At 40.7% G+C, this 24,838-nt stretch overlaps 1 protein-coding gene across 3 annotated transcripts in view; it reads left to right on the top strand.

Annotated features, from left to right (window-relative positions):
* LOC131075873 (DNA repair protein RAD50) overlaps positions 1-24,838 on the top strand; it is a 235,786-nt gene that overhangs the window by 139,836 nt on the left and 71,112 nt on the right. For all 3 annotated transcript variants that reach the window (XM_058012799.2, XM_058012797.2, XM_058012798.2), the window contains 5 exons: positions 6,239-6,353; positions 6,469-6,598; positions 6,732-6,941; positions 19,888-20,096; positions 20,357-20,558. In XM_058012799.2, coding sequence (XP_057868782.1) covers positions 6,239-6,353; positions 6,469-6,598; positions 6,732-6,941; positions 19,888-20,096; positions 20,357-20,558 — 866 coding nt within the window. The remainder of the gene's footprint in view (positions 1-6,238; positions 6,354-6,468; positions 6,599-6,731; positions 6,942-19,887; positions 20,097-20,356; positions 20,559-24,838) is intronic.

The raw sequence follows: 24,838 nt of genomic DNA, 5'->3' as shown, positions 1-24,838 counted from the left end.
GCCAAGAGTCTTGGTAAAAATATGCCAGCATTGTACTCAAGTTGTCTAACAATAAAGGTTATTAAAGTTGTATCCCTATGATCTGATGTAATGTTCATGCTTGATTTGCGTATCAGTTTGCATGCCAAATGTATGACAAATTGTCACTTGGCTGTAGATGCATATTTCAAATATAGGAATCATAAATATGCATTTTTAGAAGTCAAAGAGAAGCCATGCATGCATTTAGACTATTGCTTTGACATTGTAGTTGTATTTTCAAGTGATTAGAGTGCATTGACATCATTACTCAAGCATACAATCAGACTGATATCACAGACCAGCAAGCATTGAGTTTGCATAAAAAGTGTTTGACAATATTCCTTGAAGGCAAAATTACATCAGATTAGACAAGGGATATCACAGTGGTATTAGAGCGGTTTCCTGCCATCTTTTGAGTCTGAATCAGATTGTTAATCCAACCAAGTGACAGAGAAAGAAGGTATTACCAAAGGGAAGCTCGAAAAACTTGGCAACCACCGTAGGTAGCTGAAGGAAAAACAACATTAGGATTAATTGGGACTCATTAGGAGTCATCTTATGAGAATACAGAAGAGGTTGCTGGCATGGGTGATAAAAGGGAGAACAGTCCACCATGGGATGAAGCAAGAGAAGTGAGGGAAACCAGGAGAGGGTTATAGGATGGACTACAGCGTATAGTTGATTCATTGCAGCAGCTCACCGCAACCATACAACAATTGGCTAATCCTATATGGCAGAATCATGATCCAGAGGATAATAGGAGTGTGGTTGGGACTCCTAGGGCTCGTAGAACTCCTACACACACTGTTGATTGGCCTACCAGGCCCACTTTCCTGAGGAATGAACTAGAAGGAGGTGTTGGGGAAGATGATGATGCTATATATGTTGATAATGTCATGGCAGTGCATGATGAGTGGAGTTTACTTCCCCAACGAGAAGGGTGGGACTAGCCTAAGCCTTTTGGTAGGTCCACTTTCCTGAGGAATGAACTAGAAGGAGGTGTTGGGGAAGAAGATGATGCTATATATGTTGATAATGTCATGGCAGTGCACGATGAGTGGAGTTTATTTCCCTCGGATGTAAGGGTACACATGAATTTTGACCGATTTATGAGCCAGAGGAATGAGCACTAGAGGGCAAGACAAGACAGGAGACCAAGATATAAGAACAAGGATTTGGAATATGCTACCAATAAACTTACCCTACCACTGTTTGATGGAAGTGGGAAGGTCACAACACGGTCATGAATACATAAGTTGGACGCCTACTTCAACTTACGTCCTATGAGAGAGGGGGATGCAATTAAATTTGCTACATTGTATTTAGATGGAGTGGCTCATGATTGTGGCACAATGGAATGGTTTCTTTGCAGCATAACCTCATCAGTTCATATCAAGAGTTTGCTGATAGATTGGTTGATCGCTTTGATAAGAAGGATCCAGAGTCATATTTTAGAGATCTTGCTCAACTTAAACAGGTTGGGAGTCTGCAAAGTTACATTGGAGATTTTTAGTGGTTATCAGTTATGGATCCCAACATTTCAGAGTGGAGATTAGTTGTGCTCTTCATTGAGGGCTTATTGGAGCCTTTGAGAGGGTGGATAAAAGCTTTTGACCCACCATCATTAGAGGAGGCAATGAAGAAGGCTAGAAGTATGGAGTTCGGAGCCCCAAAAAGAAAGAGTTCGCATAAAGATGTTCCTTCTACCAGCAATGAGAGTCCTCAACAATTTGCTGATAAGAAAAAGAAATCAGCGACCATGGTGAATGAGGAGACACGGGAGGAGTTAAAGAAAAATAAACTGTGTTTTTGGTGCAAGGAGCCTTACAACAAAGAGCATAACTGCCCTTTGAGGCCTAAGGGCAAAGCAAATCGTATAAAGTGGGCATATGATGAGGTTCTGATTCTGAAATTTCAGATCAGCAAGCTACTTCACGGAGTGATTAGGGTGGAAAAGCTTCAGTAGAGTGTGGGCCTGATGGGAATCTATCTCCTATGGTATATTTTGCTGATGTACAGGATGAGATTTCATTTCGGTTCAGGGGAACAATCAATGGACAGCGTTGCATTGCTATGCTTGACACTAGAGCAACGCACAATTTTATTGATGAGGGATTTGTGGCCAGATGCAGACTTCAGATAGAGTACTTCAATGGATTTAGAGTTAGAGTTGCAGATGGATATACCCTCACATGTACAGTACTGATAAGTAATCTCACCTTACAGCTGAATGATTATGAGCTATAGGCTGACTTCTATGTGGTCAACATGGGTGCGGTGGACATAGTTTTGGGCATGCAATGGCTCCAAGACATTGGAGAATTTACCCTCAACGTACCTAAATTGGAAATGAAATTTGAATTGAATAACAAGAATTATGTGTTGAGGGGGATTGCAGATGGGAGCCTGCATTCTATCTTTCTTTGTAGAGAGATGGGCAGGAAGATAGAACACGGGGTTATTCAAGAGGAGTGTGAGATGATCCAGGATGAGTTCGCATATGCACATAATTCCAGGGGCACAGAGTGGTATGATTTGGTTCAACATGGAGGTGTTGTTCAGTTCTAAACAATCCCTTGTTTGAGCCAGATGTCACGATGTCTTATGATAATCCTCTCTTTAAGTTAGATGTTGACCACTCTTTTGACCTCGATCTCGAGATGAGCAATAATCATAGTGTTTGGGATCCTTCCAGTGCATTGGGATCTCAAACAAGGTTCGCAAAGGAGTTTTTTGAGGTGTACATAGTAAGGAGTGCGTACAGTTTTATATTTGATCCTCATGTACATGACCTATTTCAGATGCACATTTTAGTGGCACATGTGCTTGATAGTATGGATGACAGCTTGCTTTGTGCAGAGTTGGGAAGCAAACTTTGTCAGCACTTTGAGTTGCTTCCTCATGTGGGTTATGCTTCGGTGACACCTATGGTTGGGATTGATTTGGTTCAACAGGTATTGGTGTTGGTGTTGCAGGAGTTGGTTGGTGATATTAGGGACATTACACAGTTTCCCTTGGGACTTAGGTGGAGTGATCTTCTTGAGGGTTTTCAATCTGTGCATTAAAGAGGAGTTTAATTCAGTGTTTGAGCAAATCATTGTAGGGTTTTAATTTTGTAGACCCGAGGATAATATTAGAGCTTCTTGTTCCTAGCGCGACCTAAGGATCATATCAAGCATTATTTGGAGGCATCAAAGTGCAGATATTATTTATTTCAAAGGCTGCATGTTTGAAACAAGGGCGGCCAGCTTGAGCGGTGCGAATTTGAGCAAGGAGGCACAATAAATTCCAAGTAAATTCTGGGAGCATTATTGATGGTCAAGGAGGCACAATAAATTCCAAGTAAATTCTGGGAGCATTATTGATGATCAAGGAGGCTAGGCGCTACTCATTTGGTGGCAAATTCATCGAGCATAAGGAGGAACGAATCATTTTGTCCAGGCAGCCGTCATTTCCAGGTTTTACATCAGTCATGATATCCCAGTCTTTAGGCATGTAATCAGTATATTTAGACTTGCAAATTTAGTACTGTGAATTCAGTTAATTATAGTTGCATTGGATTATACCAAGTTGCTGCTGTTGATGATCATTGTACTCAGATTTTGGCAGTTTATAGTTTCACATTGTAAAGCCAAGAGTCTTGGTAAAATTATGCCAGCATTGTACTCATGTTGTCTAACAATAAAGGTGATATAAGCTGTATGCCTACGATCTGATGTAATGTTCATGCTTGATTTGCATATTAGTTTGCATGCCAAATGTTTGACAAATTGTCACTTGGCTGTAGATGCATATTTCACATATAGGAATCATATATATGCATTTTTAGAAGTCTAAGAGAAGCCATGCATGTATTTAGACTATTGCTTTGACATTGTTGTTGTATTTTTTAGCAATTAGAGTGTATTGACATCATTAATCAAGCATACAATCAGATTGAAATCACAGACCAGCAAGCATTGAGTTTGCATAAAAAGTGTTTGACAATATTCCTTGAAGGGAAAACTACATCAGATTAGACAAGGGATATCATATTGTAAGCCTTATCTTCTAAATATTATTTAATATTGTTCTAATAATCAAGAGGGAGTTGATTGTCATATAACCCTCAACAAAATGGGGTTGTAGAGAGGAAAAACATGTCCATTGTATAGACAACAAAGGCTATAATTCATGACTTAGATTTACTCATGTTTCTTTATGCAAAGGATGCAACTATTTTGCATACATATTAAACAAGTGTCCTCATAGGGTGCTGATGGACAAGAATCTAGAGGAAGCTTTCATAGGGGAGAAACTTAATGTTTCTCTTTTTTGGGTGTTTGGGAGCCCTATTTGCATTTGTGTGCAAAAGAAGAAAATGACAATTTTGAAGCCTCTAGCCAAAAGGGTGTATTTCGGGATAGAATTAGTCTTCCAAGCCACTAAGCCCAAATTAAAGTCTTTGAGACCACACTAACCATCATGGTGCAAGCCATTTTTCAGAACTTGAATACCTTTAACCATCCTTTAAAAGTCTTCTAAACTTCCTAAAAAACACTTGACTTTAATGTTTTTACATTTAAATATTTTTGAATTTTGTGCTTTTTTAATTGGTTTTCATAGACCTAATTGAGTTTGCCCATTGGGAAGATTCACCAAGCTTGAGTCTTAGGGCCTTGTTTTGAGGTGCCTGCCTTAAGATTCACTAGGTCTAGGCGAGTCATGCAACTTTTGAAATCTGCATTATAGACATGTTGTGAGTATGATGAGTCTGCAAAATAGACTTGCTTGATGTTGAACATGCCAAAAATGCACGAAAGACGCGAATTTGACCCCCAAAAATTGTTCCCCCACTCGCAAATTCTTCACACTGCATTTGCAATATTTTTTAAGTGATCAAAAGTAATTAAAGAAGCAAATTTCAGCAAATTTAAGGTTCTAGGTTAGCATATTATAGTTTTTTCTTATTTTTTCCCTTCATGCAATAGAACCTTCACCTTCATGCAAACACCTTGGAGGACAAAATTGTTTGGGAGCTGTTTGACCTAGATGAGATTGATCCATTTACTAGCTAGGTTACAAAGGATGGGGACAACCTATGTTTATAGAATATGAGATTGCTGCCTTTGAGAGAGGAGGTGAGGAAGGTGCATCAAAAGAAGAAGGTATTGAATCAGATGACATCATGTTAGATGATGATGCTGAGCTAGAGAAGTCATTGCCTTATAGTTTGAGGGTTGAGCCACGATTGACTACAAGGAGTAGGACCTAAACCATCACTAGGGATTATGTAGGGAAGAGAAAGTTGTAAAATGCTGTGACTTGTATTGTTATGTAATTTTTGATGTCAACTTTCGATCGTTATATATTACATTTGTCTGCTGTTATATTTGGATTTTGATGTGTTATTGCATTCTTTTCTCTTAAATCTAATAGAAAACACTTTGCTAACTTTCTATAAACTTCAACCCTTGCTATCTTTTTAACCTTGGACCTTGTAGAAGTGCTACAACTTGTTGAATTGGCTCAGCCTGATATCACCGCTTTGTTTTTATTTTTGTACCCCTGAAAAGTCAACACACTTGACCACCATTCTTCTAACATTTAATTATCTTTCATCATTTTTTTCTCTTACTACTAGTTTATTAGGAGCAAAACCGAATGAACATCTGTAATGTCCCTTTTGATATTCCAAGTGGAGGCTTCAAGTGAAGTTTCTGTGATTCTAAATTTTCATAATTGCATACTAAAATGTCTTAACATCTTACTAATACTGGTAGCATTGGACACGCACAAGCAGCATCACCCCAATATTTTTACAAATGCTAAGTGATTGCCATCCATGAGATGCATAATCCTTCATCTTGCAAAACGTGGGCCAATTTAGGGATGAATGTTCCAATTTTTTATCTTCAAGAATAAATAACATGAATATTGCGTAAATACAGAAGCAATGTCCAAAAAATGGAACCGATATTTCACAGAGTTCATTCTGCTAGATTAGTTTAAAATTTGAGACTCATTTTATACTTACAACAGCTGTATGAGACATGAGTATAACGTTTATTTTTGACTCTTAGGTGGCATGATATTTGTTTTCAGGAGAAACATGGGAGAAGATGCATATATTATGATTAAGTTGTTGGGAGGTGTTTTGGTTGATTACCATAGACTGGTCATAGACGGTTATGTTGCTTTCTCTTTGTCAGATTTTACATCAGTTTCTTTCTTGCAGGCAGGAGAAGATTTCTTGAAACAAAGCTTCAATCCTTGGTTCAGTCATCGATGGAGATTGATGGGTTTCCTGGAGTATTGGAAGATGCAATTGAGAAGAGAAACATTCGTAAAAGGTTTGATCTTTAGTCTCATTCTATTTCATTTAAAATGCCATGAATCTGATAAGTTATCACATGAACATAATTGCAATGAGCTAACAGTAAATGGGCATTTTGGTGGTTGGTAAAGCCAACATGATATTGCAGATGGCATGCGCAGGATGTTCGATCCATTTGAAAGAGTTGCACGTGCAAATCATGTGTGCCCATGTTGTGAGCGTTCTTTTACACCTGAAGAAGAGGATGATTTTGTTCGGAAGGTTTGCTGCTTACTTTGATAAATAAAGACACATGTCAATTTGTTACTTGTAACTTCTTTCTGTGGAATCTCCAGTTTGAAAATTGTCACGTGAAATGCTATCATTGACATAATATATTTGGCACTTTTAATAGCAAAGGACAAAGAGTTCAAGTTCAGCAGAACGTGTTAGGGAATTAGCTATGCATTCATCCAATGCAGATGCACATTTTCAGCAGTTAGACAAGCTGCGTTCAGTTTATGATGAATATGTTAAGCTTGGAAAGGAGTTAATTCCTTCATGTGATAAACTTTTGGATGAGTTATCCGAAGACCGAGAAAGGAAATTGCAGGCGCATGATGATGTAACTTTTCTTTCTTACTTAGGCCTTTTACATTTATTTAGTTACTTTCTTTGAGCAGTTATAATCTGTCTTTTCACAAGTGTGTATGTACTTATAGTAATATTAAATTTATTTGCTTGTTGCTCAGTACTTTTACAATTCATATTTCCTGATGATTCGGAGTTGATTGGGAATCAGGTGGACAATGCACTAAAGTTGCAGAAACTTAATGTGTAATACAAGCAGCAAACCACAAGAAGGGGAAATGGATCCAATAAAAACAATAATATACACTGCAATGTAAATGAAATCTTTATTTAAAATGACAGTTATTTATAGAAATGTAGCAATATCCATAAGGGATGTTTTGCTATGAAACTACTACACCCTTCATTCTTGTGAATCACCCTAGTTTATATAATGAACTACATAAATATGAAGGATTTTGGTAGTGTTGGCCCCTGTACTGGAGTCAGTATCTCACTTATTGGGTACCTTATCTCATTCTAGAGTCAATGGTGAACAATAGTGTCTCGGGAAAAGCTCATGATGCAGCCTTGGCTGTTGATGTTATAGCAGCAGGAGTTCTCTTTCCACCTGACTGCTGTATTAATTATTATAAACACTTTATTCATATCCTAGGTATCGCTGTCTTATTTCTGCGATCTCTTTATTTACTAAAACTGTTTGTTAGTATTCCAACATGTGATTATATTAGTTAACTATGGGGTTGATATCGCACCCCTTGCTTTTGACCCCCCAATTAGAGTCATGTCTGTTCGTTGTTTACTTTAGATGGTTATATAGTTTCCTTTGATTGGAGATATTGGAGGATGATTGTCGGTGAATGATATGCTGTGCATATATGTGTGATGCCCGTGAAATATATATGCTGTGTGGTCTCCGTGGAATATATATGCTTTACATAAGCACCCAGCAAACTCAAACAATCAAATTGAATATATTGGAGAAAACTAGTGCTTGAGGAAGAAATCGATATCTTCAGCATATTGACATATTGCTTCAGATCGATACTCATTAAAGAGATATTAATTCTGTAGTTTGTGTGCCACATATGGGTAAACGATTAAATGCAGAAAGCTAAGTTACCGAATCGGGTACGGATACGGGTACGGGTACGTAGTTTCGGTACGCGGATACGTCAATTTTTTTGGAGGGGGTTGGGTACGTTTTGGGTACGCCTCTTTAATAAACATATGAAATCATAAATATATACATATTTAATACCTAAAACTTTAATGTCATAATAATATAAATCTATATTATATTAAATTTATAAGTTTATGAACTATTATCTTAATACCATATTAATATAAAATTATTTGATATTATTGAGTTTTTAAACATGTTAAATATTAATAATAAATATTAACAAAATAAAAGTAAAACTATATTCCTATCACTATTTTTCAAAACCTGTTAATATAAATACTACTTATTAGATCATTCATAAAATAACACATGTATAATAATAATAAAAATAATTAAATTAACAATAAATATTAAATAATATTTAATTTAATATTAATTAATATAATTTAATATAACTAATTTAAGTTTAAATTTAATAAACAATAGAATTCATTAAAATAATTGTAAGCTTCTTAATGTTAATAATAATAATAAACGATATTAAATTTAATAAAATTTTAGTAAATTAAAAACCTAAAATTAAAGTTAAAACACTTCCGTCGAACACAACTTTGGTTTTATCTCCGTCAGGAAGAAGCTATTCGAATGGATGGAAGAGTGAATCTTCGTTGGGAGGTGGCTACTTTGCCCTCGTCTGCCCTCATTTGACCTCATCGTGCGTCACCTGCCCTCGTCTGCCCTCGTTGTGCGTCGCCTTGCTGCGTCGTCTATGCTTGCATCTGTTCTAAAAAAACCCCTCGAAATCCACATTCGACATTGACTCGTCAAAAACGCCACAGAATCGAAAAATAAACGCCACGTCATTCCAAATACGTTGGGATTCATGGTTGAAAACGCGGATACGTTTCAGAGGGCAAATGCAGGAACCCTGTTCGATTCCACAGGGATTCCAGTTCGAATCCGAATCTGATTCGAATCGTACCCGAATCCAGGTCAAAACCTAGACGTACCGGTAACTTAGGCAGAAAGTAAATGCACAGAACATAATGGAAATATATTAAATAACCTGTCTCTGTATTAATTCAACAGTCCCTGTACATCAAGTGCTTATAACATTACACCAGACACGACTATCATGATTAAAAAAAAATAAAAAAATAAAAAATCCGTACGATCCGTACGGCAAAAAAAAACAAAAAACAAAAAACAAAAAAAACCCACGATTTTTTTTTGTGCCAGTTTATTTTTGAGCTACAATACACTTTTTGAGTTGGGCAAAGGCATCAGAGAAGGCACGGTAAGTGTTGGGTTGTCCCGTACTGTGAGAAAGAAGCTTGCAGCTAAGCATTGGCGGGGAAGCCATAAGTCGTAGAGGGAGACGGATTTGGAGGTTACGAACAAACAGAGTTTGAGGGAAGGCATTGCAAGAACGCGAAGTTGTACGACACCAGAGAGTTATTCAGTTCAGTTATCAGCCTTTGGGGAGTGTGATGGAGGATTTGAGGTGTCTCCTAGCCTTTGTGCCAGAGGGTTGTGGCCACTTCCAGGCATGAATGGTACGCTTTGAGGAACTCGGAGTATGTCTCGGCTGGACGTGAGGTTGCCCTGGTGGATGCACAGAGGGCTCGGGAGGAGCTGACCACCAGGTTGGAGGCAGTAGTAGCGTGAGACTTAGCTCAATGTACCCAAGAGTTGGATGCCGAGAGGGCAGGGTGGCTATCGAGGACGTAGCAGGTGTATGAGTTCCACGCTCGACTAGCATTCGCAGTTCCTGCAGTTCTCTACCTTGGTTTTGTTTAATGTCATCTCTATTTTGTATTAAGTCGTTCGGAGACAACTTCTTTTCTTGGGGGGGATGATGTTGCCGGGAATAATCATTATGTTATGTTTATGTTGTCGTCGGTAATAATGAGTTACGGCGGTCAGTTAGTTAGTCGTCCCGAAGGGTAGTTGGACGCGACGGTTGGTCGCACCCCTTCGGGTATTATATATTGCATACCGTTCCTGCTTAGTATCATCATGATAGTCGTGTCTGGTGTAATGTTATAAGCACTTGATGTACAGGGACTATTTAATTAATATAGAGATTGGATATTTAATATATTTCCATTATGTTCTGTGCATTTACTTTCTGCATTTAATCGTTTACCCGTATGTGGCACACAAAGTACCGAATTAATATCTCTTTAATGAGTATCGATCTGAAGCAATATATAATACCCGAAGGGGTGCAACCAACCATCGCGTCCAACTGCCCTTTGGGATGACTAACTAACTGACCGCCGTAACTCATTATTACCGACGACAACATAAACATAACATAATGATTATTCCCGGCAACATCATCCCCCCCAAGATAAGAAGTCATCTCCGGATGACTTAATACAAAATAGAGATGACATTAAACAAAACCAAGGTAGAGAACTGGAGGAACTGCGAACGCTAGTCGAGCGTGGAACTCATACACCTGCTGCGTCCTCGATAGCCACCCTGCCCTCTCGGCATCCAACTCTTGGGTACGTTGAGCTAAGTCTCACGCTACTACTGCCTCCAACCTGGTGGTCAGCTCCTCCCGAGCCTTTTGTGCATCCACCAAGGCAACCTCACGTCTAGCCGAGACATACTCCAAGTTCCTCAAAGCGTACCATTCATGCCTGGAAGTGGCCACAACCCTTTGGCACAAAGGCTAGGAGACGCCTCAAATCCTCCATCACACTCCCCAAAGGCTGATAACTGAACTGAATAACTCCCTGGTGTCGTACGACTTCGCGTTCTTGCAATGCCTTCCCTCAAACTCTGTTTGTTCGCAACCTCCAAATCTGTCTCCCTCTACGACTTATGGCTTCCCCGCCAATGCTTAGCTGCAGGCTTCTTTCTCATAGTACGGGGCAACCCAACACTTACCGTGCCTTCTCTGATGCCTTTGCCCAACTCAAAAAGTGTATTGTAGCTGAAAAATAAACTAACACAAAAAAAAATCGTGGGTTTTTTTTTTTGCCGTACGGATCGTACGGATTTTTTTTTCTTTTTTTCTAAGTGTCCAGATTCGGCTCGGGTTTAGTGCCTTTGGGATCGCCCTTTCTCGGTTTGCCTCGCTCGAGAGTCTCCCGCTTTGGTCCTGCGCCTCTCGAGTCGCCTACCTGGCCTCTCAGGTCCCCTTCCATCCTATCGGGTTCCCCTCCGGACTCTCGGGTGTCCTTTCGACCTCTCAGGTCCCTTGCGCACTTCTCGTGGTAGGGTTTCAATTTGGACCCGTTGGTGGCAAGTCTATTTTCAATGGCCATCCGAAGACCTAGAACCACAAATTCTACAGGGACCACAGTCTCCTTCCCATACATAAGAAGAAGAAGAATAATAAAGATTTTGAAGGCTGCGGCCTTACACACAGGGTTCCAATTGTTGCCAACACAAATGATCTTGGGATTATCTACGTCATCGAGGTTTGGGGCATCTCCCTTACAATATTCTTTGTATTCCGGCAGGTACACCTCCTCTGTTGCTTGCTCTGGTTCCTCTACTTCGAGCCTGTAGCTCTGGAACATTTCGTAATCCTCCATCTGCCAGTGGAAGAGCCCGTTCATTGACCCCGTCTCATCCTTGGAGCACTCTCCTAGTTTGAGGATCCCTTCGTCGTTGGGCTCCCTGCAGCCTCGTCCTTCGTTCCTCAGGTCGCCTTCTCCTTCACCCTCTGATTCCGAAGATGATGCCAGTTCCTCACTAACCAACTGTGTCCCGAGGTCTATGATAAACTTTCTTCCTCCATTCTCCATAGACAGAGTGTTCTTCTTCCAATTGTGGGTGGCCTTGGCTGCCACCAGCCACCCTCTCCCTAAGATCACATCGTACCCTTTTTTCTTTAGTGGGATTACCACGAAGTCCAGTATGAAGGGTTGTCTCCCGATGGTAACTTGTTGGCCCATCAGTGTCCCGATGGGTTTGATTCCATGTTGATTTGCTCCTAGCAAATTGAATGTAGATGGCCACAGCGTCGGTTTCCCCAGCTTCCGCCAGGTTTCTTCTGGAAGAACATTCACTCCTGATCCACCATCGACGATGGTATCGGTTAAAATGGTGCCAAGGATACCCATCTCCACAATGGCTGGGTTCCTTCCAGTGTTAACTGCTAGCAGCATGGGGTCTATTGCAGACCCCCCAGGAACATCTGTGCGGTGGTTGGTATTGGTGCGTGGTTGGGAGAGATTATTCAGCAACGCCGTTCGTAATTGAGGCATCGTCTGGAGGAGGTCGTGTACCTTCACAGGCACCTCCAGTTTTACTTTTAAAATTTGATTTAGTATAGCATCCTCCGCCTCCGGTCGGCTGGAAGTACCCGCTGTACCCTTCGCCTTCGCCCTTTCTTGTATCTTTTTCCCAATTTCTTCTCGTGCTTCCCGTACCCTTCGCTTCTTCGTCTCTGGGTCTGGGCACATTGCATGTTTGGCTTGGGTGCGGGTTACGGCCAGCACTTCCTCTTCTTTGGTTTCCTCGATATTGAGCAAGTTGACGCTGGACTTCGGGCAGGTGGCGTCTTCGTGGTCTCCCGGTCCGCACCATTTGCACAAATATTGTGTGGCCTCTCCCTTCGGGCAGTCTCGGGCGAAGTGCCCACACTGGTTGCACGCTCTGCATTGTACCATCGGTCGACCTTTAGAGTCGTATTGGATCCGGCTCCTTGTATTGTTATTGTTGTTTCGTCCTCCCCACCGGTTATCTCGGTAGCCTCCCGATGTTGCATTGTTGTTCGCCTGGGAGGTGCCGGTAGCGTTGGATGTAGTTGGTTGTTCCTGCGTAAGCAATACTTGTTGGTTTCGTGTTTCAATGTTGTAGGGGCATTCCCTGGTGGGATGCCCCATCAACTGGCATATATCACAATAGGCCGCCTTTTGGCAAGAGCCTTTCATATGGTCGTTCGTCTTACATTCCGTGCACCAAAGCTCCCCTTCGTCGGTCTTGCTCGGACCTCCCTTCATAACCTTCAGCTCTTTCATCATCCTCAGCATGTCCTTCTGCAGGGCTTGCACCTTTTTGCTGGACTCGCTATCGTTGCTGCTTCCCTCGGAAGAGTCATCATCCTCGGACGAGCTCTCCTTCTTCTTTTTCTTCTTGGATGTCTTGGTCTCGCTCTCGAGATCCATCGCTCTATTATATGCATCTTCGTACGAGGTTGGTGGAACAATTTTCATCTTCTTTCGGATGGAGTGTTTCAGTCCCTCCACGAACCATCTCTTTTTCAACCCATCCACTGGTTGACTCTCCATTTTCCCCAACAGTTCCTTGAGCTGCTGACTATAGGCTCGAATTGTCTCATTCTTGTTCTGCTTTGTGCCATAGATTTCGGCGACTATTTCATTGTCGTCTTTGAGGAGGCGAAACTCTATCTCGAACTCCTTCTTCAGGTTGGGCCATGTGCCGACTTTGGTCTTATCCGTATCGGAGTACCAGTCGATGGCCACCCCCCTTAAGGTTGCTGGAAATTGTGTTACCCATTTGTCCTGGTCGGTAACACTGTTCGCTAACCATATGGTTTCGCAAGTGCGGCAATGGCGGACGGGATCTTCCTTCCCCTCGCCATTGAACTTCGGCAACTTCTGTTTACTAGCCATCTCATTGCTGGGTCTCGCTCCTCTGGTGCCTTGTGTGCTTGTACTTGGTGATCCTCTGCCTCTGCCTCCTGCACCTGACCCTCCACTTGTGGGCCCTCCGGAGAAGGTTGTTGACCCCGAACTGAACAAATTGCCTCCCGTACAGTACCCTTATGCTCCCTCGGCACCGTCGGTCGTACCGTCACCTTCGGTCGTCTCCCTCCGGTTGTCCTCCGAAATGGACAAGTTCTTTAGTAGGTCTCTGGTAGCGTCAATCAGGTTTAGATTTTGCCTTGTTTGTTCCACCAATTCTTCGTGACTTCTTACCCTATGGTGGTATTCTGGCAAACTGTAGAGTTCTCCTTCGGCACCCTCCGTGACTCCTAGGTTCCCTTCGGGCAACCCTACGATAGTGTAGAGAGTGTAATTCTCTCTGTCTATCTCTGCCTCCGCAACCTTCGTGACACCTCTTGGGTTCCCTTCGAGCAACCCCTCGGCCGGTCGTACCTCGGCAAGCTGCCTTAGCCTACGCCTTCGTTCTATTTGATGTCTGAGATTCAACGCTCTTTGTGCCACTTCCCATTCGTCACTTTGTATCTTTTTATTTTTGTTCTTATTTAGTATATTTGGCATAAATCACTTCCGTACATAGCAAGCACACACCATGTACACAAAAAACTTTTTTCTTTTTTTATTATTTTGCCTTTCGGCCATGATTTATATCAACAGTGTGCCGGGATTATTACAGGGTTCAATTTCCCCTTCGCCTCTTGCCATTGCGCGGCGTCGGCCTCTAGGTTAATCTCACCGACGGCTAGGCCCATCATGTCCGTACGCCATCCGCTCCTTCCTTTCCCGAGTACGCCAAATGTTTGCTACATACGGGTAAACGATTAAATGCACAGAACATAATGGAAATATATTAAATAACTAGTCTCTGTATTAATTCAACAGTCCCTGTACATCAAGTGCTTATAACATTACACCAGACACGACTATCATGGATGATACTAAGAAGGAACGGTATGCAATATATAATACCCGAAGGGGTGCGACCAACCGTCCCGTCCAACTGCCCTTCGGGACGACTAACTAACTGACCGCCGTAACTCATTATTACCGACGACAACATAAACATAACATAATGATTATTCCCGACAACATACTTCTGCTTATTTAACTTCTGATCCAAAACTTAAAATGGTATCAGAGTGGGTTTAAGCAGGATCGTGATCAGAATTGATTAAGCAGTGAAATATTCTTCTCTTCTTCTTAGGACATTTATCTTAGCATCGAAAATGGTGAACGGACTCAAGGTTGAAGATAGACTTGATGGTGCCTCAAACTTCACCTCTTGGAAGTTTAGAGTTCTAATTGCATTATAAGAAAACGATATTCTTGAGTTCGTGGAGAGTGAGGTGTCCGAGCCTTCCGATGAGACTGAGAAAACACAATGGAGGAAGAATGGCACAAAGGCCAAGAAGATATTGATTGATTCTGTGGACCACCTTGTGCCTATTATCTCCAAGTTGAAGTCAGCTAGAGAAATGTTCAAAACTTTGGAGGGATTGTATGAGATCAATAACACCAGTTTAGCTCTTGTTTTAAGGGAACAACTTCATCACATCAAGATGGCTAAAGGAGATTCAGTCATTTCCTTCTTCATGAAGATTACTGAATTGAAGGATCAACTATATGCCGTTGGAGACATAGATGAAGATAGGGACTTAGTAATGTTGGCACTTAACGGTCTTCCTCAATCTTGGGAGCCTTTTATCCAAAGTATCAATGGAAGATCTAGACTACCAAAGTTTGATTGCCTTAGAGAAGATTGCATTCAAGAAGAATCCAGGTTGGCAGCAAGAGGTATTGGTCGTAGCTCTCACAATGAAGACAATTATGTTCTTGCTGCTCAATTTTCAAAGAGGAAAAGAAGAGAAGGGAGAAAAGGAAACTTCAAGAGAAATAGAGACAAGAAATCAGTTGCTGCTCCTAAATCAAAGAAGAAGGATCTCTCCCATATTCAGTGCTTCAGATGTGACAAGTATGGTCACTATGCTAAAGATTGTCCAACAAGACCAAAGCATCATATGTCTACTGCGGATGTGGATGATGTCTCTCCTTTGAAGGAATCAAGAGATAACTCAAGTGGATTTCTATTCATCTCTGCCCTATCAAGCAACGTTCCAACCGATAGTAGCACATGGTTGATTGATAGTGGTGCTTCACGTCACATTATAGGTTATAGAGAACATCTTTCAGAATTAGTAGAAAGAGAAACTCACTTTCAAGTGATAATCGGAGATGATGTTTGCTATTCAGTAAAAGGTGCTGGAAACCCTCTCTTCAACTAGATTCTGGCATCCCTCTTCATTTGAGTGATTTCTTGTTCGTTCATATTATTTTGTTACACTATGTGGTATGTTTTGTTAGTTCATATTATTTTATGTAAGTGATAACTTAACTAGCTAATAGTAAGCAAATGCATGCAATTGTCCTTTGAATCATAATTTAAGAAGCATTCATCACCGGATGAGAATAAGCACTTGATTGTGGTGTAAGGAACTCATTGTCAACATTGATGTACCATTTCCAATGTCCAATGAATTTTATGCATGGGGTTTGACTTGAAATAGACAACATTTAATGGAGGTACGTTTTAATATCTCTCTACATGTCCACATTTACCTTGTCTCTAGTAAGAGGCTTCAATTGCTAGGCTAGCCATTTCCTAGGTCCCAGTGGTTGGCTTTGAATCAAGGTTCTTCTCTCTTTTAATCAATGTATTCTACAATTCCTTGTCTTCATTCATCCAGGTCATGAATGTATGAATTCTTGAACATTCCTCATCCAATGCTTACCTAAACATGTTTGAGGATTATTATTAACTTGGCTTTGAAAAATACCACTCAAAACTGTGTTTAGCCGAAGGGTATAAGCTAGTGGATTTTGAACAGTAGTAATCATGGATTGTAATACTTAAAATCAAAGATGATTGATGTGTTGGCCAACAAATCCAACATACAAATTCCTTTTGTTATGGATGGGGGTTATTTTTTGAGGCACACAATTGCTTCCCATGAAACAGAGAGCTCTCAACTGTATGGTATCAAATCCTTGTTGTATGATCAAGGTTGTATGAAATAAGAAGCTAAGATATTTGAGTTGGGAGCCTCTCCCAAAACGATTGATATCAAGATAGTCATTGCTAATTACAATAATATTGATAGAGGAAATAATAGGTTCTAGGGTCTTCCATGATTAAAATGATTACTGAGAAGTTCCCAACGGAATCATTACCTTGCCTGTCCATTTGGTCAATGAGGATGACATAACGCCTTGATATATCCTATCTCCCCCCTATTAATTAACTTTGCATTTGGAAGAGAGTTTTAGAGGTAGTATTTATGGTTTGTTGGATTCCTGTTCTTTGTTAGCTCAGATAGTCTTAGTGTCACTTGAAGCCTTGCAGGTCTTTTAATTGTCTGTGATGCCTCTTTTTTTTGAATTTATTTTAAACTTCTAAATAAATTACGTAGCCTTTTATAATTTTATTTACTGAAAAGTTAACTCACAATAGAAGGGAATGTAAAATGCTGAAAATCAGAAGGAAACATATTGCTTGTTATCAACAACTGCACCATTTGAGCAAATAATGAGAAATATTGAGGGTGAATGTGCAAACTCTTTTGTTATTTACTTTTTAAAGTTTACAATATTTTTAATAGGTCAATTGTTAGTTAAAATCAAGGTTGTTGGATACGTGAGCCCTTGTCCCCCGATACACGTACTGGTGTACCCGATATGTATATGGGTACGACATGGTCCAAATACGGCCTGGAAACCATGCCTGCTCGTACACAAAATCAGGGTAATTTTAGAGCCATACCAAAAATATCTGGATTCAGCGTTCTGAAAATTTGTGTTGATTCTAGGTAAAAGCATTTTAAATCCATCATAGGAAAAGTTCTCTTTTTCCTTGTTTTAGCCTTCCACTTATCATCACGTATATGGGGGGATGCTCTCTGAGAAACAATGGTGAGGAAAGGAGGATGACGAATGACAGGAGGAATGGACAATGGCAATGGAAAGTTCGATTTTTCTTAAGCGCAGACTCAACCAAACAACTGTCTCCTTTGTCATCCCACTTTGAGCACAACCTCCAGGCATCTTCTCATGCCAACATGATTTTTCCTAAGCACATCACTTGGAGCACGACCTTCAGGCGTCTTCCCATGCACCCTCATGGTTGCTACAAAACAAACACAATTGATATCGCTGCTATCAACGCTTCTGACTTGATTTTTTTTTTTATTAATATGTAATATATTTAAGGTGATTTTAATATTAAAATTTATATAAATTTTAATATTTTCAAAATAATTAAACACTTTCATGTTTAAACTTAAACTAAAAATTAAAATAAAATAAAATAAATATAAACTATCAATAATGAATAATAGTTAAATATTTTAACATTTAATTTCCGTATGTGTGTGTGTCTGTATGTATGTGTGTCTGTCTGTACGTATGTATGAATAATAGTTAAATATTTTAACATTCAATTTCAAATAGAAAATTGTGTGTGTGTGTGTGTGTGTGTGTGTGTGTTTGTGTGTGTGTTTGTATGTGTGTCTGTATGTGTGTGTGTGTGTGTATGTGTGTATGTATGCGTGTGCGTGTGTGTATGTGTATGCGTGTGTGTGTGTGTGTATCTGTGTGTGTATGTATGCATGTATGTATGTATGTGCGTGTGTGTATGTGTATGCGCGCGCGCGTGTGTGTGTGTGTGTGTGTGTGTATGTACACATGTATGTATGTATGTTTGTGTGTGTGTGTGTGTGTGGGTGTGTCCGTCTGTTTGTATGTATGTATGTGTATGTATGTCTGTTTGTTTGTATGTATGTATTATTGTATGTATTTATGTATGTATGTGTATGTATGTCTGTTTGTATGTATGTGTGTATGTATGTATGTACGTATGTGTGTGTGTATGTATCTATGTATGTATGTGTGTGCCCGCGTGTGTATGTGTGTAGTTAAAGTAAGAAAATTTAACCAAAATTGCATGGACATGGATACAGCTGACTTTGAAGAGCCATAATATCAGCTGTATCCATATAAGATACCGTATCCATGTCCATGCAACTTTGGTTAAGATTTTGAAATATCTCTAAATTTTCTTACTTTAAGTACTTATAAGAAACATTTTTTTTTTTTGCATTGGTATTTTCCTATGTATATCTACGTATCAAGAAACACAACATCTCTTCAATTGCCCTAGGGAAGAACTTCTGGTACAAAAATAACTCTAAATTCTTATCAGGTGCTTCTAACATTTTCCTTCATTTCCAACAATCTAATGTGGGCTAGGTTGGCCTGTGAAATCCACTGTAGTGCACTAATGATTTAAAAAATCTGAAGTAGAAAACTGGTATGCTATCAAAATATCCATGTGTTATAGGGTCTTTATAATTGGCGTCATTTGGTCTAGTAGCACCAACATTAACAATAAATTATTGTGTCCATTAATCCACTAAGCATGAGACATGTGGCAAACAACTTGATTGTGATGCTGAATGAACTGGGTCCATGAAATTTCTTGTTTATTCAAGGACACAAAACATCATTTATATAGTACAGCTATTAGGCCTGCTTGATAATCTTAGTATGGGATAAATATGCTTTCTATCTCTCTCCCTAAATTCATTTATAAAGTGTATAGCTCTTGGGTTTACGTGATATTCTTACTATGAGATAAATCCTCTCTCTCTCTCTCTCTCTCTCTCTCTCTCCCCTTTCCCATCCTCTCTTTTCCCCATCTCCTTCCCTATCTCTCATTCTTGGACAGGGCACCTAATAATAGTGCAGTAGAATTTGCAGAGAAATTTGGGACCTGATGAGTACTTCTATTTTCTTTTGTTCCAGAATATGAATAAAATCTGGTCAAGAATTCTAGAAATCAATATTATGGTGGTGATCTGTACATGACCTGGAACTTTTTATCTATTAATCAAGTGAATATTGAAAATGGACAGACCATAGGAGAAATTGATGGGAAGGATAGTATAGAAATCAAAATGGTTTTCAATTTAGTATGTCTTTGACATTTTGAACTTCAGGACACCGGATAGACAGATCATAGCTCTTAATTTCTTAGTTTGCATGTCCTATGTTGTTAATTTTGGATAGGAGTTACTATTAGTATATAAGGCTATGATCTATAAGGTTAATAATGTTTTTGCATTTGTTGTATTGTTGTGTGCAAATAGCTTCTTGGTCTTCTAGCACATGCAAAATCGGAGAAAGATTCTGTGGAAAGGTTGCTTCAACCTGTGGAAACCACAGACAGGTTCTGGTTAGAGATGCAGAATGTACAAAAGCAGGTTGAAGATCTGGAATACAAGCTTGATGTTAGATCTCAAGGTTTACGTTCTATGGAGGAAGTTAATTCTGAGCTGGCATCTCTTGAAGATAAACGGTAAGGTTATGAAATTCAGGTTACTTTGGTGAGGTCATTTTGTTGAGGATGTAGCTCAATTAGTCTCTATGAGTGGTAAACAGTTTAAGGTTTTTCTTCTTGGAGTAAGTATTTCAGTAGTGCCATTAGTCTCACGTTGTAATCTTAATATATTGATGCTTTAGATGCTGTCAGTTTGACTTTTTCAAATTCTCTCTCCTATCAATCAATATGTAAGCTTCAGCATATTTTTGATTTGTTTCATGATGAATTTCTTTCAGTGAAAGTCTGCAAAGACAACTAGAAAAGGTTAGGGATGATCAAAAACACATGACGGATGATTTGCTAGCATTGAAATTGCGCTGGCATGGTGCAAGAGAGGAAAAACTGCATGCTTGTAATGAACTGACTAGAATTAAGCATCTACGAGAGGAACAGGAAAAACTAGAAGATCAAAAGGTCCAGACAGAACTTGATGAACAGGTGAGCTATCATCTAAGAATCTGTGATTTCTTTACTTCTTAAAATATCTGAATCTTGAGTTGCTACATGTCACAGGGAATATTTCATGCATCATGGCTCAAATATTCTATATCATTCAGTGTGATTAATAGAGTTGCATCTTTGTTCGATGACTATTAGTAATATATTTATGGAATCGATAGGATTCAGAAAGCCCACGAGAAAATGTACCTTAAACACAATATTTTATTTCTTATGGAGCAAAGATTTCTAAACCTTCCTGTGTCAACTAAGATTCTGATGTCTAGAACATAGTAGCAAACATCATGTGGGGAAAAAATCGGCAAACCAAAGGTATAAGATGTTTTGAAAAAATCGGATTTAAAAAACCATAAAAAATTGTAGAAAAAGAGACAAAAACTATTTTTTTGAAAAACATATAGGCATTTCCATAGCTTAGAGATATATAGCAAATAAAATAGAGTAACCCATGAATTGTATAAAATAATTTTTTGTTGTTTATATTCATTTTGCTGATTACATAGGATTCAATTAACTTTTTAAGAGGGCAGTCACCAAATACATCAAATAGTTGTCTAAGTCTGAGATCAAATATTAGCTAAGTCTATGAAATAAGTCTATGAAGTAATTGAGATCAAAAGTTAACAGACAAATAGTAAAAGTGGAAGCCATTTTGAAATGTTCTAAGAATTTCATTGTGATTGAGGCAAGGAGTTTTGTAGGGTTAATTCAACATTTTAGAAAGCTTGTCAAATCATATTCCATGTTTACCACTACAACTGGTAAATTAAATACAGGAAATAATAATGTATATGACAATGCATACTAGACACGACAGTAAAATATATCTTTATTTGCACATGCAATTATTATAGGGAAGAAGACTAGAGATGGTCGACCAAGGATTACAATAGATCCGATTATATCGTACTACTTTACTTGGCGATACACAACATATTAAAAGGACCCAATAGTTGCCGAGAGGTACACAACCGTCAACCAACCAACACCTAACTACACGAGAGTGACAACCTGCTTAATAGTTCCATGGGGATGCGTCCCCCCCCTTTTTGGGCGCGTCCCCCCGTCAGAAACGTCTCGGGGACGGGGACGCGACGTCCCCCGCCGTCTCGCCACCGCCACCCAATCACTGTCGGGACGCGGAGACGTCTCCGCGTCTCCCAGGGAGACGTGGAGACGCATCCTGGGAGACGTCTCCGCGTCACCTTGGGAGACGTCTGGGCGTCTCCCGCGCTCCCACGTCAAAGCTAACCAAAAAAAGCAGTTTTTAAAAAACATGTGACTTTTCGGGGGGTTAAGGGGTAACCCTAATTGGACGTGGGCCAATAGAAAAATAACACCTGACGCCTTTAGAAAATAATAAAAGTATTTTTGGAATGCGCAAGGGGTGCTGCCCCTTGACCCCGCAAGGGGCGATGCCCCTTGACCCCAACTTGGGGGCGCTGCCCCCAAACCCTCATTGAAAAATATAGGGGGAAACCGTGCCGATAGAAGTAGGGAAAATTTAACCTCCGAGTCTGATTAGGCTCCATATAACAACACAATTAGCATTGAAGAAATCTTGGTATTTAGATTTAGTAAATTAGTATTTCAAATTTCCTATAGTCTCATTTGAAATGTAATTCTTATACTGTAATACTGTCATACATCTTTTCAAAACTAGTTTTTCAAGTACTATATGTATATGTATAACTATATCAGCACCACCACCCCGCCACCCCCTTGCTGCCGTCCCCTTGCCGTCCCCAAACTTAGGCCCTTGGTCCCCCTGTCCCGGAAACGCGTCCCCAACGCTCGTGGAACACTGCAATTAATTAATACATTGCCGGATGACAAATATTATCAAATATAACCATAGGCATTTTATGGCAACTACATTATCCCCCCCAAAAGAAAAAGTCGTCTTCCAAACAACAAGCAACATCAAGTAGTATTTGGGAAGACTAATGACAGACAGTGACTTGGATTGGACAACCCCAACTTGTAGTGTACCTGCCAAATCAAATGGGGGTTTGGGGGCAGTGCCTCCAACAGGGGTCTAGGGGCAGCGCCCCTCGCAGGGTCTTGGGGCAGCGCCCAGGGTGCGCTCTTTGTCGCAGTATAGGGCGGGGTCAAGGGGCAGCGCCCCCGCCGCCAACACCAAATTACAACCTTCAGAACCACACGAAACTCCATGGCACACATGATTTTTGTGATTTTTTGAGATGGCAAAAACATTGTCGATGAATCCAAAAAATCCAGATTTCACTCCCACCACCTGCTTTTTCTGTCCTTCTAGTACGGCCTGACCATGTATGGCTTGATACACATTGTGGTCTAAAACATCACACACCTATGTGCCTACGGTTCCATTCAAATGCCTCCATTTGTCACCGTACGGATTTCCTTCCGCAGCCAATTCTGTATGGATTCCTTCAAACATACGGATTCTATCTAATCCCCTTGAATGCAACTTGTTCGTACAGATGTTTGTATGTTTCCGTATGGATTTGTACGATGCTTCTTTCCAACACATGCTCAACTTCCCATGTACGGATCCGTACTATTGTTCTGTATGGATTTCCACCACAGTCACCTGATGTTTTCGTACGGATTTGTATGGTGATTCCATCTATTTCTCGTATGGTAACTTGCAATGGCTAATGTCTTCTGTTCGCACAAGTTCGTACGGCTGTCTTCTTCGGCTCGACCTTGCTTCCCGTATGGATGTGTATAGATGTCCTTGATGGCTTCGTTTTCTAAGGCCAAAATGTTTTTGTACAGAGGTGTACGGCTTCTCTTCCTTCCCTTATCCATGGCTTCCTTGGACCTGTACGGATATGCACGGCCTCTTCACGTTGTCCCTTCCGCAAGCTTGTACGGGCCTGTACGTTCTTGGTTCCCCTGTCCGTATGGATTTGACTCCACTAATTCACTCTGTAGTTTTGCCAAACTTGGCTGGCCTCTGTACCACCCCTTCAACCGTAGGGGTTTCCTCCTGCCCTCCGTAGGTGTCGTTCCGCTTACCATACCTTCAACCGTAGGTGTGACCATGCTTTCAACCGTAGGTGTCATCATGCCTTCGGCCGTAGGTGTAATCATGCCTTCGGCTCTAGGTGTTTCCTCCTGTACTACCTTGCCATTTGTAGGTGTCTTTCCATGTACCACACCTTCGGCAACACCTTCGACTGTAGGTGTTTCCTTTCGTACCATACCTTCGGCAGTGGGTGTTTCCTCACGTACCACACCTTCAGCCGTAGGTGTTTTCTTCTGTACCATACCTGTAGCTGTAGGTGTTTCCTGATGTACCACACCTTCGGCTGTAGGTGTTTCCTCACGTACCACTCTCTCGGCCGTAGGGACTTCTTCCCTACCTTTGCCAACCTCTTTGATCTCCCTAATTTCCAACATGTTACAACCCAGGTGGGAGACCTCATAGTCCTCCATTTGCCAGTGAAAGAGTCCGTTGAGGGAGGTCGTCTCATCCTCCAAGCATCCTTCCTACTCTAGTACTCCTTCATCGTTGGGTTCCAAAAGTTGGAAGGGGGGGACAAAGGGAAAAAGTTTCGGGGACGGGGGGACTTGGGCTTGGGAGGGGGAAACGTGTTTCTGTGGAATACTGGTTCCATCTTTCCCTTGCCGTTATGAGAGTCATTTGAGTCAGAATCGGATGATGCCGGTTCCTTGCTCACTGCCTTGTTCCTCAAGTCAATCACATACTTACGACCTTCACTCTCAATGGAGAGTGTATTTTTTTCTAGTTATGATTTGCCTTCGCCATGATCAACCAACCCCTCCTGAGGAGAGCGTCGTAGGCCTTCTTCTCCAATTGGATGATGACGAAGTCGAGGAAGAAATGTTGAGTGCCGACAACAACCTTTTGTGCTATGAGTGTTTCCAAGGGTTTGATACCATGCTAGTCGACACCTACTAGGTGGAATGTTGGTGGCCAGAGAGTTGGTTTGCCCAAACTCCTCCATGTCTCCTCCTATAATGTGTTCACTCCGGAGCTGCCGTCGACAATGGTGTTTGTCAGTTTCCGTCCCTTGATCTCCATTTCTATTACGGCTGGCTTCCGGCCAATACTCACGGCGAGTAGCATGGGGTTCGTGGCAGACGTGCCAGGTGATTCTGTTGCTGGTATGGGTTCCATGATGGACATGCCAGGTGGTTTTGTTGCCGGCTGGTGGTGTTCCTAGTCAATGGTGTTGTCACCGACTACATTTGTGAGAGCCATTTTTAATTTGGCATTGTCTGCAGAAGGTTAGATACCCGTATTG

Source organism: Cryptomeria japonica, chromosome 10, assembly GCF_030272615.1.
Source record: "Cryptomeria japonica chromosome 10, Sugi_1.0, whole genome shotgun sequence".
Classification (NCBI taxonomy): domain Eukaryota; kingdom Viridiplantae; phylum Streptophyta; class Pinopsida; order Cupressales; family Cupressaceae; genus Cryptomeria; species Cryptomeria japonica.
This window is presented reverse-complemented; position numbering and strand designations above follow the sequence as displayed.